The sequence below is a fragment of the Pipra filicauda genome, unplaced genomic scaffold, assembly GCF_003945595.2.
Source record: "Pipra filicauda isolate LSUMZ 115617 unplaced genomic scaffold, ASM394559v2 scaffold3_size10097308_pilon, whole genome shotgun sequence".
Lineage (NCBI taxonomy): Eukaryota > Metazoa > Chordata > Aves > Passeriformes > Pipridae > Pipra > Pipra filicauda.
Window position 1 is genome coordinate 413,888 of NW_024104532.1, and position 14,771 is coordinate 428,658.

General features: G+C 42.2%; 1 protein-coding gene across 1 annotated transcript in view; it reads left to right on the forward strand.

Annotated features, from left to right (window-relative positions):
* The window catches only part of GALNT10 (polypeptide N-acetylgalactosaminyltransferase 10), an 82,317-nt gene that overhangs the window by 31,475 nt on the left and 36,071 nt on the right, over positions 1-14,771 (forward strand). The window contains exons 2-4 of the mRNA XM_027718603.2: positions 7,358-7,460; positions 8,305-8,443; positions 11,977-12,143. Of these exons, the coding sequence (XP_027574404.1) occupies positions 7,358-7,460; positions 8,305-8,443; positions 11,977-12,143 (409 nt within the window). The remainder of the gene's footprint in view (positions 1-7,357; positions 7,461-8,304; positions 8,444-11,976; positions 12,144-14,771) is intronic.

Sequence of the window (14,771 nt, forward strand, 5' to 3'; positions counted from 1 at the left end):
AAGCAAGATTATACTGGGGAAGGGTGGTCAGCTTTTGCTGTAATAAGGATTACACAGGGAGGGGAAAAAACAATGGGATATCTGATAGCATCATGCAAAGTCTCTCCACATCCTGCTGGGGAAGGCAGGACAATCCACAGGAATGGATGCCAATGGATCTTGTCTGGTTCTTTAGATGGTGGGTTTTTCCCCAGCCTCTGTGGCCCGAGGCTTCCTGTTTAAACCCAGCAGTTCCTATTCTGCTGCAATTTTGGACTGCAACACAAGCCCTTCCTGGCTGTTGTACCTCAGGAAAGGTGAGTAATGGGTTGTTCCCATCCTGATCATGAGGTAGCCCAGGGCGTGATGTCTTCTTGGGGAATTTTGTAATGTGTTGCTGTACCTTAGAGCAAGGTCAAAGAAATGTTCTTACTGCTTGAGGGGGAAAACAAGAAGGTTTCTGATACAACTAAATGCCTGCAGGAGCTTATTCCACAGTGTTGAGCAGATCCCTGACACAGGCTACAGTGGGAAACGGAGCAGTTCTGTAGATGAGAAGGGCTGTAAACATTTTAGTGAACAGAAAAGGTGAGAAAGCTGTTTTGGGCAAACGAAATCTAAAACTAAGCCAGCTTGGCTTTTAACAGCTGAAAGGAAAGTCTGAGACTGAAACTGCTGTGCTGTCACAAGATGTGCTAAAATTCGGGGAAGAACTCACTTCTTGGTGCTCTGTGCTGACTTTGGAAGCAGCTGTGCATCTGCAGGCCTGGGTTGAATTAACCAAACAATAAGTTCAGAACAGCAAACATTGCAAGACTGTAATATTATTTCTAAAGATAAGTGAAGAACAAAGTGTGAGGTGTTTGGTAGAGATAGATGACTAAGCTGGATGTCATATAACTGTCCTCAGCTGATGTCTTCAGACTTTAATCATCTGATGAAGCAGGACTTTTTGCTAGACGAAATTTTGTTTGTGCTCAGGGATTTTCAGCAATTGAGGTTGAATAAAACTTGTTAACTGAAGGAATTTAAGGGTGGGGGGGAGAGTTTCAGTTCAAACAGGTACTGTTCTAGCACTTGACACAAAAAGCTTTCTGCATTAAAAAATGGAGTCAGCTAAAATTGGGTAATGCTTAAGCAGCAGGCTGTCCCATCCACCAAGGAGTTGGATGCCTAGTGTTCTGCAAGGAACGTGTTTCTTTAATAGCTCCACAGTTCTCAAGTGCCCCTGGGCATTCTGCAGAAAAGGCTCTGCTTTGTGCCTGTCTGCACTGATCCATTCATGGTTCTGATCCAGCTGTGCTTTCATTCACTGACACGGGGTAAGGTCTGGTCGAGGAGTGCCCACAGGATTTGGGGCTCTACTTCTGAAGGAATCAGGCAGGTTATTTCCATACCCTGAAGCATGTCTTTCTCAAAAACAAAGCACAAATCTGAACTTCAGCTGTTTCTGGTTGGAAAGAACGTGATGGCCAAATGTTAGCATCATGCAGGAAACTTTAAGGTCTGGTTCGAACCTGTTGCTTTGGTCTGAGTCACAACATGACTGTGAAGATGAACTTGTCTTTTTTGTCTTTGAAAGCACTTAAACATTCCACATGATGTGCTGCCATTTAGTCCTGCATTGCCTTTTAATAGTTCCTGAAATTTTGAAGGTATGGATTATGTTAATGTACCTTTTAAATTTTTTATGAACTGAAATAACTTCGAAAATTAACCTTTTGAAAACACTTGGGTAGATCACATGACAGGCTTTTAGCAGCTTTTCTTTTTCTAGTCATATGCTGCCTCCTGTTCCAGTAAATGAGGAGCTTTGATTGACTGAGGTTATGCTCAGCTTCCTGACCCGGGACCAGCCTCCAGCTGATGTTGGTGATATTTTTATTTTTCATTAGCTTGTCTGAAAGTCTCAGCTGTTTTCATGCCAGTACAAAGGATGGAGGCTGTTTATGCTGTTATGAGTGTTGTACCAGTTTGTTGTTCAACACACGTTAATAGAACTCTGACAAACAAAAAAAAGAATTTTATTTCTTCATGGTGCAATAACACTTGATATCTATTTATTTATGAAAGGGTTACCTACATTTAGTGTGGATGGTCTCATGATCATTAAAACCTGGGCTTCTTGCTGCAGTGAGAGGATTCCTCCTTGTTTCTGCCAGACTTGGCTTCTCATGTTTTACCTCACATACACCTTGGGTCCTGTCATTTTGAAAGACTGGAGAGAATCTCACAATAGATGTTTCCTATTTCTGCTTTGCCATGTCACAGACTGTGACAACTAGGGTGCACCCAAGTGTGTACTCTCGTGTGTTCCACCGAGTTCACCTCAGGTTGCAAGTTCCTTCAGTAAACAGAGGAGTGGTTTCAATTTGCTCTCCCTTTCTCTGCCATTTTTCTTTAATTGTTTTGTTATCTTCAACATCTTGTTGTAGGATATCCGTGCAAGAGAGACTTGCTGAGGTGCTGGGATAAATGAAGAGGCCTGGGATGGAACAGATGCTCCCTTTAACACTGTCTCCAAAGATCATAGCTTCTCGGGTCTGATCACAGCTCCTTGTTTCAAAAGAAAATAATAAATCAGCAAAACAAGTGTTTGAACAGGGTTTGAGATCTGTACAGCATCATGATTTGCAAATGTGCTTCAGCAAGTCTTTTTTTCCTCATGTGTAGAAAACTCTTGGCTTACATCTCCATCCACACTTCTTTTTTTTTGGCTGGAGCCAGGCACACTAAATAGTGATTAAACAAAAAATTAAAATTCCATTTTTGTGCATTTGGCATTTGAATGCTGATCAATTGCTTTGGCGGCGTGTTAAGTAACAGCGTGGTAGACAACAGAAGGGGCTTATTTACAGCAATCTGTCTAAATCCATTTTCAATGTATTGCTTAATATGCCTTTCTACTTTAGTTCATTTTCAGTTTTTAAAAAATGAAGGCTTGAAACAGGCAGGAGAACAGTTTAAGATATTGCTGCAGAAGTAATCACTCCTTAGTGGTAAACAACATCCAGTTCTTAAGGAAAAGAAAATGTGCTTGAGCTGAAATAGAACTTATGGGCTTGTTGTAGGAGTTAATGGATAGAATTCAATGGCTTGTGCACTTACATAGTCTGACTAGATGATCATAATGAAGCCTGCATGATTTGAAATGTGCTTTTTGCATGTTGCTTACAATTGACCATTTAAGAAAACAATGATATTTTTGCAAAATGGGTAGCTAACGTAGAGCAAAACAGAAAATTGCTGACCTCTTTTATAGGGACAGAAGTCCAGATCCATAATGTCACTTTACCCTAACCATGCAGCACAGAGAGCTGCAATGGTCAAACAATGGGTGCTGCATTCCATGGTTAAAATGCAGATAAGGGCAGATGTGCTGGTGGGTTTGGACAAAAATGTTATGCCTCCTGTCATGCAGTTAGAATTAATGGAAAATTAGGATAAGAGTGAAAATTGAGATGGAAAACAGCATTATATGTATGGTATGGCTTCCCATAAATGAGATGCTTGTTTAATAGTTAAACAAGTCAGTCGTAGGAAACTTGCTGTGTTTTGCAGATTGCTTGGATATCACAGTCTAGAGTGTCTGTTGAAGGAGTATCATCAAGTTATGTAATTTGCATAATTAAGTCAAATTCCGTGCAGCATCCCTGAAGGAAACCACTAAAAAAAGCAACATTCTGGTCCCTGTATGCTGTCTGTGTTTCTAGAGCTCAGACATCTTTTACAAAAATGAGAAGGAAAAAAAAACAAAAGGAAAGAAAGGAAAAAAAGAGCTTCCAAAACTGCATCAATCTCAGCAACCTGCCCATTCTCCCAACGAGAGGGACTTTGAGGACATATGTGCACAACTTCCCTCTGCCCATGATGGCATCGTGCCCACAACCCTTCACACTGTTCTGCCAATAGTGATGACATGAGCATAAAATCTGCACTTAGGGAGGGGAAGGCAGTGTTTTATCATTCACACTGACTTTTTTGGTAGTCTGTTGAAATTAGGTTGGTCTTCAAAGTGTGGTTCTTAAGAAATACAATGCTAATCAGGCTGCTGCAGCTACACCTTCCTTTTGGGGCTGTGTGGATCGTGAGGGCTGGCAAGGTCGCTGAAGCAAAGACATTGATATTCATTTTCTAGCACTGAAAGTCACTTCAAAATTAATATTTAGACACTGTTGACAGAACTTGTCAGTGACTCAGCAGACTTTTCAGTTATGGTGTTTTAATAGCGACCTGAAAAACCAATGTAAGCATCGTATGTTTGCTTGCGAGGGATACTGTTAGAAATATTCTAACCTCTTAACATTTACCCAAGTTGAATTAAATTTAATGGAGGATTTCTGAGTTGGATTGGCTAATGTAGCTTCTCTGCCCAAGACCAAAAAAAAGCTCCAGAATGCAGCACATCTGCCATTACCATCATCTGCAGCTATGTCTAACCTTCAGGATTCTAAAAGCTACTTGGAGAGGTTTGTCGATCCGACAGAGGTTCCTGGTGTGTTTTTCTTGTGTGAATCTCTTTAGGTGTTAGTTGTGCAGGGCAGTAACATCATGAGCTCTGCAGGCAGAGGAACAGATAGTGACTCACCCTGCACAGTCTCGTTTTACTTTGCCGATACCAACATGTGGAGGGGTTATTTCTTGTAAGTCTCCAAGACTGAGTTGTACAGAGCCTGTTCCCCAGGACGTAAGGATCAATAACTCTTATTCTGTGTACTTCTGAAGTCCATCACTGCAGTTCAGAAAGGTCTGAATAACTGGTGTGTGTACTTCATAGTTTTCCTTCTTGCTTAATTTAAAGTTTACAAATTGCTGACATGTGTGGCCTTGACATGGTTAGCTTAACCCAGCTCAAAGATGTTTTCATGTGTAAATTTATCCCTGAGAGAAGTAATGCATCTACCTGCTCGACTTTCTGCTGTCTTCCTGCCTGATTTGTACTGTGTGTAATACAGTGGCAGTCTCTGTGATTTTTTTTCTGGGTTTTTTTTCCTCTTTATTTTAACAGCCCTCTTTATTTTAACAGGAGGATGGCGTGCTACTGCCTGCTTTCACTCAGTATTGCAGGGTTTAAATTGCTTGCATTAGGTCGTTGCTTGCTCTGAGGATGTTTACATGCACACTGCTGACCTCTCTGAAGAATGGCTCGAAGCTGGGCAGAAAATTTACTTCCCTGTTCACATTATCCTACATTGAGAGCACAAACACAAGGATCACTCCAGCCCAGAGCCTGGGGGTGCTCACACTGAGCAGGGATGGCTTGAACTGCTTTTTAATGGCTTTTAGGCTGCTGCTTGGCCAGATGAGCATTGTCTGCTTTGGTGGTACAGCTGTGTAATGGTGAGAGAGCCCCTCCTGAAACAGCCGATAGCCCAGTGGTGTGGCTTCCCTTAGAAACTGGTGTGAGTCCTTTGGGGTGTATGTCAAACTTGTGTTGTGAGGCTCAGGGTCACACTCTGTATTCCTCCTTCTGGATCTAGTCCCTGGACACTCTGACAGTGGTCTCCTCTGCAGTGGAGGGTGGGGGTTCTGGAGTAGCTGCTGGTAAGGGATTTTCATGTGTTGAATCTCAGTGAATGGCAGAAGGGACAGTGGCATTGTAAGCGATTCTCCGGGTATGCACGTTCAGTCCAGAGTGCTATAAACACGAGACAAAAAAGACTTAAAATATTGAGGTTTCAGACTTGCCAGTTGTTCCTGTGCCCAGTATGACACTTGTGCACAAGCCTAGTGCTCAGAAAGTTGGCAAAACTCTCCTGGCAAGGAGGTGCTCTGGTCTATGAAAGCTTTCCAGGGCTTTTCCTGGCAGGGGAGTATCCTGGAGAGGAGATTGGCCAGAGAGCAGGCCTGGCAAAGGATGGTTCTTGCAAAACAGAGGCAAATACTTCCCAGAACAGTAGTGTGCTCTGTCAGTTATTTAGTGGGGATGATTAGAAGGGGTGACATGTTGTCCAAACAATTAAGAGCCGCTGTGGTGGCCAGACGAGTAGGTGTGCTGGACTGCTGCAGTAGCACAGAGTGGCTGCGTCACGGTGCTGAAAATTTTACACCAAAAATAACCAGGCTGCCACTGTTTCTTTGTCACACAGCTGTCATCCAGACCTGCTCACACTAGCTGGCACGAGCTAGCAAAGGTCCAGGTAGAGTTTGTGCAAATTGTCCATGAGGTTTTAGGTCAGGTGGAGCCATGGGTAGATGCTGATGGGTTTGCCTGGTCCTCGCCCCCACTGTGCCCTGGCTCATCACACCCTGAGGGAGCATCTCAAACCGCCTCTGCTCACACCCACTACACAAAAGCAGCAGTAACCTCCTGAGGTGGAGTAAACATTAGGTTTTTGGGTGGTGTATGTTTTTCAAGGTGTTCTGTGATGACGTTGCTGACACCAGCCCCAAGGACTAGAGGACTGTTTCCCCAGAAGTGCTGTTGCCCACTGTGTTCAGTTTGCCCTCCCAGTGCTCTCTTGCCCGTTTGGTTCCTAGATCACACATTCATCTTGACACTTAAAAGTACTTTTGCATTATCAGCAGGTAGAAATCACAGGAGAGCAGTGATGTGTAATGGGACAGCTGGAAAACCACAAGGCAGGTTAAGCAATTCAGTTTTACGCTTATGTTTGACAAGTTCAGGTGAGCCCTTCCGTAACAGAATTGTGTGGTTCTTCACACTGCTCTGCTGCTCTGGGGCTGCACTTGCCTTCTGCTGTGTCATGGGAATCAGTGAGGCTTTTGCAGTGCCTCTCATGAAACCTCTTTCCTTCAGTAAATGTGATTCTTCAGCCTATGCAGTCAGAGGTGAGCTGGAGATGTTGGATTGCTCGTGATGACCTTCATTTGCTGACTTGTTTCCAAAGCACTCATTGCTTTTGAATTTTAGGGACAACGTCATAAAATAGGAGCTCTAATTGGGTTCACTTCAGGCTCATGCCTTGTGTAGAATTTGCTTTTAAGTTCAGCAGCAAGAGTCTTAATAAATGACCTTTTAAGTCTTATTTTGATTTTATTCAAGTGTGGTAGTGTGCTCATTAATAATGATCCTGCAATAGGTCTCCCATTACATCCTATTTAATTAACAAAAATGCTGTAAGATGTATTGGATGTTTTCAAAATGAAAATGGGAGTTTTTAATAGATTCCCTGATTAAGAAATACTGTTCTGCATACATGATGGTGCCCTGAAAATTATCACTTAACAGCTATAGATAAAGTACTGTTCTGAGACAAGCAAAACTTGCTTCCTCCCCCTTTCAGGCTACAAGCCACGTGCTTGGGATGAACTTACCCTAAGGAAGATGTTTAATCTCTTCTTACAGGAAGGGGAGGCTGTTAAGGAAAGGTTGCATGTGTTGTGTATTTAATATATCCAATCTTTTATTTAAAAGGCATCATACATGAGGCAAAAGAAAGATGCTTACTTTGCTGATGGACAGAGAAAAAAGGACTGGCATAACAACGAAGCTATAAGGAGGGACTCTGAGCGTGTAGGTATGTAAGATTGCTATAAAAATGTTTTAATACTGATTGTAATTTGCTTTTATTTGGTAGGCTGAGTGTAAAACAACATGTTCAACTTCAGGGTCAAGATGATGTTCTTGACATGATGCAGCAGTTAAAGCCAGTTAATCTGTTAATCTTTAACTGTGTTAATCCCAATTAAATTCCTTTTCCCCCAACTCCACAATAACCATTTTGAGGTGAAAATGTATCAGTAAACATCTTGGTGTTTTATGACAGGTGCAGTGTTGATTTTTTTTAAAACTTACAAAAAAACAAATAGGCGTGTTCTTCTCCCAGAAATGGGAGATCCAGAAAAGAAGAAGAGGGATAAGACAAATGTTCTGGACTATAACATTCATGCAAGTTTTATTTCATAAAATAAGGGCCATCACAGGTTTACACTGGTGTGTCTGCAAGGGCTCTGCCCCTCAGTGCAAGAGCTCAGGTTCTAAATACGCATATCCATCTGTGCTGAAAATTCCAACAGTGCTGAGGTATTCAAACCATATGGATTCTTCTGCTGTGAAACAAAAGGTGTTCTATAGATCCTCCACAGCATTGCCATAAGTCCTTTGTCAGTTTGTGGTGTTAGAAGGAATGCTTAACTTCTGTGATTTGCACAGCTGAGTGGTTTGTAGCAAAACTACTTATCAGATAAAATTGATAGATTGACATAGTTGACCCGGTGCTAAATATGACACAGAGCACAAAACTAAGGAAGGAGTTTTTAAAGGACTGTAAGATGCTCTTTTTTTGCTATATGGATTAGTTTCTGGCCAGTTAAGCACTAATTAGTAGTAATGATGTGTATTTATTTTCTGTCTATCCATAGGAAATGGAGAACAGGGAAAACCTTACCCAATGACTGATGCAGAGCGAGTGGACCAGGCATACAGGGAAAATGGCTTTAATATCTTTGTGAGTGATAAGATTTCCCTGAATCGTTCCCTTCCAGACATCAGACACCCAAAGTGAGTATACAGTTTGGATTTCTACAAGCGAAAGTTTGCAAGCCCTAAATTAACACATCTGCAGGAGTGTGTTCTTTTTTATTATAGACTCTTATACCTTTGTTCATCAACTATGGTCCTTTCACAGCTGGGTCTTACTGTCTCCTTAATAAAGAACAGTGTATAGTCATTGCAACAGGAAATAGAGGAGACCAAATCTGGGGGGGGGGGAATCCCCTTTTGATTCCAAAAGACTTAAAATTACCAAAGACTTCCAGCCCTGTGCAGAAGAGATCTTGAACTTAACCCAGAGAGAGGTTACTTCCTTCACCTCTTGGAACGCAACAGTTCAGTTGCTGAGCCCCCTGAGAGAGCCAACAGCTCTTAGCAACTAATAAGGTGGAACCTTTTCTGTCTGTAGTGAAACTGATGTCAATGTCTGACTCGGTTGACAGGTGCCCTAAGTGCAGTCAGGTGATGGCTTTGTCACTAAACACTGTCCCCTTCTTATGTTGGCCATTAGCTGGAAATGATCATGGAGTGCTCAGGAGCAGAACAAGATAGGAGCAGCTCCACTCAGCTGTGTATGAAGAGTTTTATCAGATTTGTGGATTATTTTCTCTGACATCTTCCTCGTAAAAACAGCCTCATCAGGATTTACAAGTAGAAGCTTGTTCCAATTGAATGCTGACTTTCGAGTTTGTCTGGTTTCGGACATTATCCCTTCGGATGGTGTTAAACTGGATTTTGTGCAAACTAGAAGGAGTTTTTCCATTAGCAAAAGTGCTTCAGTTAGGACTTAGCCATCGTTTAGACAAAGCAGAGAGGTTTTTAAATGCTGTGGAGTTCTTAATCTGAAAGCATTGTTAGGCATTTGAATCTAAGCTTGTTTTGTGTAAAGCTGGTTTTATCACAATTAGTAAATCTGAATTCAACATCTACTTTATTCACGTAATTTCCAGAAGTCGGGTTTTATAATTTAACTGCACAATTGAGATATTACCTCTTCAGCAGTCACAGCAAGCTAATCAAATAAACTGGCTTGGCATCCTTTCTCAATATATACACATAAAACAAAGTAGTGAGTATAGCTCCATAAATATTTTAGACATGCAGCTGAAATGTTTAGACATAAAGATAAATCAGGTAACTGAAAATGTTTGTGGATCAGCCCATACTCAAATTCTGGGAAATACAGTTTGATTTCACTAACCTAAATTCTGCCCGGCCTCCATTTACAGGGTCTGCTTTGGGCTCTGAGAACTTAAATGTCAGACAATGCCAGTATTTTGCTATCTGAGGGTTAAATATATTACCTCACATTCCCCATTGTTTCCTGAAATTGCCGACTCAGTGTTGCTAATTCTGCTATTTAAACTTTTTTAAAGTGTGAAGCTTCTAACTCCAGCCCCAGTTAAAATTAGGAAGTGAAGTGTCTACTTAAGCTGTGATTAATGATGCTGCTGCAGTAGTTTGCTTGTTGCTTGACATATCAGTGTAGCAGGTTGTAATTGTGGAGGCCTCGAGGAGAGGATAAACAGCATGTGCCTAATGGATGCTGGGATTAGCTGGGCAGGGAGCAGGGTTATGTACAGTGGAGATATGCAGTAAAGGAATTCATGACTGGAAAGGTCTGCTGTGCATTCGCTGTGCCCATTAAAAAAGATATACTTGAAACGGTGTGGTTTGTGTTACCTGGGAGGTTGATGAGGGCAATTTATAACAAAGTTAGGCTGAGACCTAGTCATAAAGACACAAGTCCTTAAAGAGTATTCCAGAAAGAAGGGAGCTGTGTTTTCAGAGCCTCTTACATACAGTGAGGTAATAGAGACTTTGGAGATGTGCCTGCAGGCAGCAGGGAGCGTAAGGAGAAGGTGATCTGGGGGAAAAATGCATCATCTGTCTTGTCCTAAGCTTTGGGAGATGGTATTCTCCCCAACAGCTGGCCTGGGTGGGGAAGGACAAAGAAGCAGCTGATGCGTGAGATGGTTTGTGTGGACTTTTATATAGCAAATAGCATGTCACCTCTGCTTTCTGTTAATTGTGGGAACCGAGGAGCTGGAGGATGACGTGTACTGGATCTGCCTGGTGCACACATACAATTGTTTGTTTCAGCAGTCATGTCTTCCCCTGATAACATTTTCTTTAAGTGCTTCTGGGTTTTTTAATATTAAATACTAATTTTGCAGCTCTTGTAAAGCAATTGTAGATGTGGTAGCTGGAGGGAAGCAATTTCTCTCCATGCTTAATGGTTAAACTTAATAGCTAAAGTTTCCCACTTGTTAAACTGGAACTCTCATTTTCTGACTAACTTTAAGAAGAGTTAGAAAAGATTCAAGGGCTCTTGGTTCCTATTGGAACAGAATTACAGCCAGTAGCCATCGGAAGAAGGTTAGGATGGCAATGCCAAGGGCTGGATGAAAGCAGTCCATGCAGATTCAGTTTGCATCTTGCATCTGTGCGTTGCAGCCACAGCCTGCAAGCTCTTGGCAGCACCCCAGGACAATTCATTACACCCAGAATAAGCTACTGTCCACTCACACAGGCACCAGAGTAACTTCCTGTAGCCACAGATGTACTGAGCTTGTATAACATACGTGCATCCTTCTCCCTTCCCTGGGAAAGGTACCAGGAAAAAGCTGCCCCTGCCAGAGCCGCTTTCATTCCCGTCTGCCCTTCCGGGGAACAGGGAGGGAATTACTGTGTGTAAGCACTGAATTGTGCACACATCCTCCCTGAGGGTCTGCAGATCAGCTCTGGTGGCTGTGCAAGAGGTGCAGTCTTGAGGCGGGGCAGAGAGCAGAGTGTGACCTCCCTCCCCTGCTCCTGGGCAGGGGGCAGCTGGTCCTGCTGCCACTGTCATTACTACACTCCAGACACCTCCACTCACATAACCACCCCTGTTTTGTACTGGACACATGAGGGTCTAGTAATGGAATAGATTTTTGACCCCAAATGAACAGCTACGGGTATTTTTTTAACTACAGTTGCTCGTTGTGCGGCCTTTGTTACCTGTTTAACAAGGTTCAAACTCCACTTAGGGCCACATGAGCAGGAAATAAACACTGCCCTTCATGCTGCAGTTGGAATTTTCTTTATGAAACTGCCTTGAAAATAACCTCACAATGCAAGAGAGCATTACCCTTATTTCAAAATTAAGATTAATGCTGTGGGGAAATACTCCAAATTCAAGGGGTCCATACCTCTGCAGACCTAACTCTCCAGCTTTATCCAAATCCTCTGGTGATTTGTGTTCAAAGCCCAGCTGCCTTCACTTCTGCCTGCAGAACTGATCCCCCTGACTTTGTGTGTTGCTAAGTGTCATTGACCATTAACAGTCTCTACTTCACGTGGAATTGCTGGGTCTTATTTTGGCCAGGTAGACTAGATCAGGTCAACACTGGCTTGATAAGTCCTGAAAGTCACTGGATTTTTTTCAGGTACTTTGCATCAATTTGGGGAGTAAAGAATGAACTAAGTTACTTGATGGTAATTAGTATGGAAGTGCCGGTGTTTTTCGGCAGCTCCTTTTGACTTGCTCTGTCTGTGTCCAGCTGCAAAAATAAGCTGTACCTGGAGAAGCTTCCGAACACGAGTGTGATAATTCCGTTCCACAACGAAGGATGGTCCTCTCTGCTCCGGACAGTGCACAGTGTCCTCAACCGCTCCCCTCCTGAGCTGATAGCAGAGATAGTGCTGGTGGATGACTTCAGTGACAGAGGTATGATGGTTTCTGTGTGACAGCACCGTGTTTCCCTGCCTAGGGGATCGATGAACTTGCAAATACGTGTATAATGACTTGAGGATTTTTACTCAGGTGAATCTTGCTCTAGTACATTTGAAAGAAAAAAAAAACCCTCGTGTTCCATATTCAGGGTGTGCTGGTTTAGCTGTAGCCGACATGAGCTGCCCTGTGATGTGAAGGGTGGTGTGAAAAAAACAGGGAAGTTGGTTTTAATATTCTGCTAAGGGCGTGTGTAGCCCTTACATTTAACCCTGGGGTTAATGCTATGATGCTTGGAATAACAGAAGAAAGGAAGTGAGCTATTCCGCCCTCTCCGTAAACTTCACTCCTTATTTTGTACTGTGTTGCCTGGAGTAGTCACTTTGGATTGGGATGAAGTGCCAAATGCAAAGGCCTGGAATTGCTGGCACAATTTATCACCACAAAGGGAACAACCACTTGTCATTGCAGCAGCAGTCTGTGTGTGTGGTTACCGAATGTACTTGTGCTGTAGCAGCAAGGCAAGAGATCTTTTTCTCTGAACTGTTTAAATGCTACGTGATGCAAATTAACACTTTGTCTTGTAGTTTGCACCCTTGCTTTGGTGGAAGAGGCAGGTGAAGGAATAGTGAATGCCTCTATCATGTAGACATCGGGTAGCTGGAGAGATCCCATGGCAAGTCCTCTGAAGTAGCTGGTGTTCTCTTGTGTTGAAGAGGGTACAGTGACCTTAAGGGGTTATGGTCAGATCTAGCAACTCTATTTTCTCCTTTAAAGTTACTAAGACTATTTAGTTTTATGAGCTGCAGAGTTCAAGCCACTGGTATTACTCAGCTGAGGGAAAAGAGCTCTTTATACAGATACTAAAGGATACATCTCCAAAAAATCTGACATGTAGGAAGCTGCTAAACGAGCTTGGAAACAAGCTTGTGTGTATTCAGTGTTCTGACCTTTACTGACTTCCAAATAGGCACTACCCAAAGCTGTAGTGTTTGTTCCAAAGTACTTCTCTCATTAGTTTGGAAGCGAGGCATGCTACTCTGAACAAATCAATTTTATATGAAATAGGTATTTCTTTAGAGGATTTCTTTCAAGCTAAGCTGAGAGAAGAAAAACCCACCCTCCTAACAAGTTCTCTTTATTGCTACTCAGTCTAGAAGCAAATTAGACAAGCTCATGCTGTAACCACAGCTAAATTGTACAAATGGGGTCCTTTTCAGAGAAGCAGAAGTAATGAAATCTGGTTTCCTGTGGATCTGTTTTCCTTGTTTTCTAGATATGCCCTTCCAGCTAGCCCTCCTGGCTCCCACCCCTGCTGCTCATCAATCTGTACCTGTGCTGTTTGTCCAGCTTGCTCTTGCTGTTCCACCTGTCTCTGATAAGATACAGGCTCTTCTCTGTCGGTTGCCCAGCTTTGCCACAAAGGTTGCAAGAAGTAGCTGAGATCAATTTGTATGCAGCAGCTGTTTATAGGTGTATATAAAAGACTGCTGGTGCTGGACACTGAGCTAAATTGTCAAGGGAAGAGAATGACACTTAGGCAAAGAGAGTGCTAATAAAAACCTGATGTGGGTTTTCTGGTTGTTTGGGGTTTGTTTTTGTTTTTTTTTGTTGGTTTGTTTTTTTAAACAGTATTTTCCTGTTAGCATAGTTGATTTATGCACATTGGGACAATGTTTAGGATGAAACTTCCTTCAGTGCTGTCAGTTCTGTATCTGCATTTTTCTTACTTAACCACGCTGGGTTTGGCTTCCACATCCCTCACTGGGTTTAAATAGACCTTAGTCTTCAGAAGGCAGTTAAGTCCTAAACACCTGATCATGACTTGAAAGGCTGATGGTTACAAACTTCTGCTTGTGACTTATCCATTGTATGTATTTAAAAAAAAACAAACCCAAACAACAAAACAAACACAAAAACCCAACAAACGCTTCAGCCCAATAACTGAGAACTGAAAGTTTAATGCATCAAACTGAAATGCATGAAGGAGCAGAAGTTCCAAGAAAACTTTTACTTCACATGTTATATGTTTGTAAAGGACACATTTTGGATTTGGACTGTTAGGTCACTGCTCTGGTTATCAGTTTCTTATGATTAGATTGGGCAGATAATAAAAACCCTGTGTCCAAGCTGATGATCGTCACAGCTGCACCACAGAACTGGTGACTGTAAACTGGTGAGTAAAAAGAATGAGATTTCTTGATTTTTTTTTTTTATTTTTTTTCCTTTTCAAACCATAAATGATTGGTCCTCTGCGTTTGCTGCAAAGTGAAATGCTGTGCTTCTGTTTCAAATGCTAGTCCTACAAATTTGTAACAGCGTCTTTCTTCTAAAATTATGGAATCACTGTTGGATGTAGTGATAGTAGAGGCCACATTTGAGATCAGAGGGGCATAGTCTGAACAGTAAATGTCATCTCCTCCCCTGAAGAGATCAGTAAATAGTCACCATAAACTCCAGTGAAAAGCCAAAGATGGAAAGAATAATCACTCAATAAAAATCTGTTATTAGTTTTTTTTTATCGAGAGGTTACTCTGACAAGATAAAACATCAGATATCTCTGCTGTACCTATGATGGCCTTTCACTCGAGGGTTGTCTAAACAGATCTTTAGCACTTTAATAAC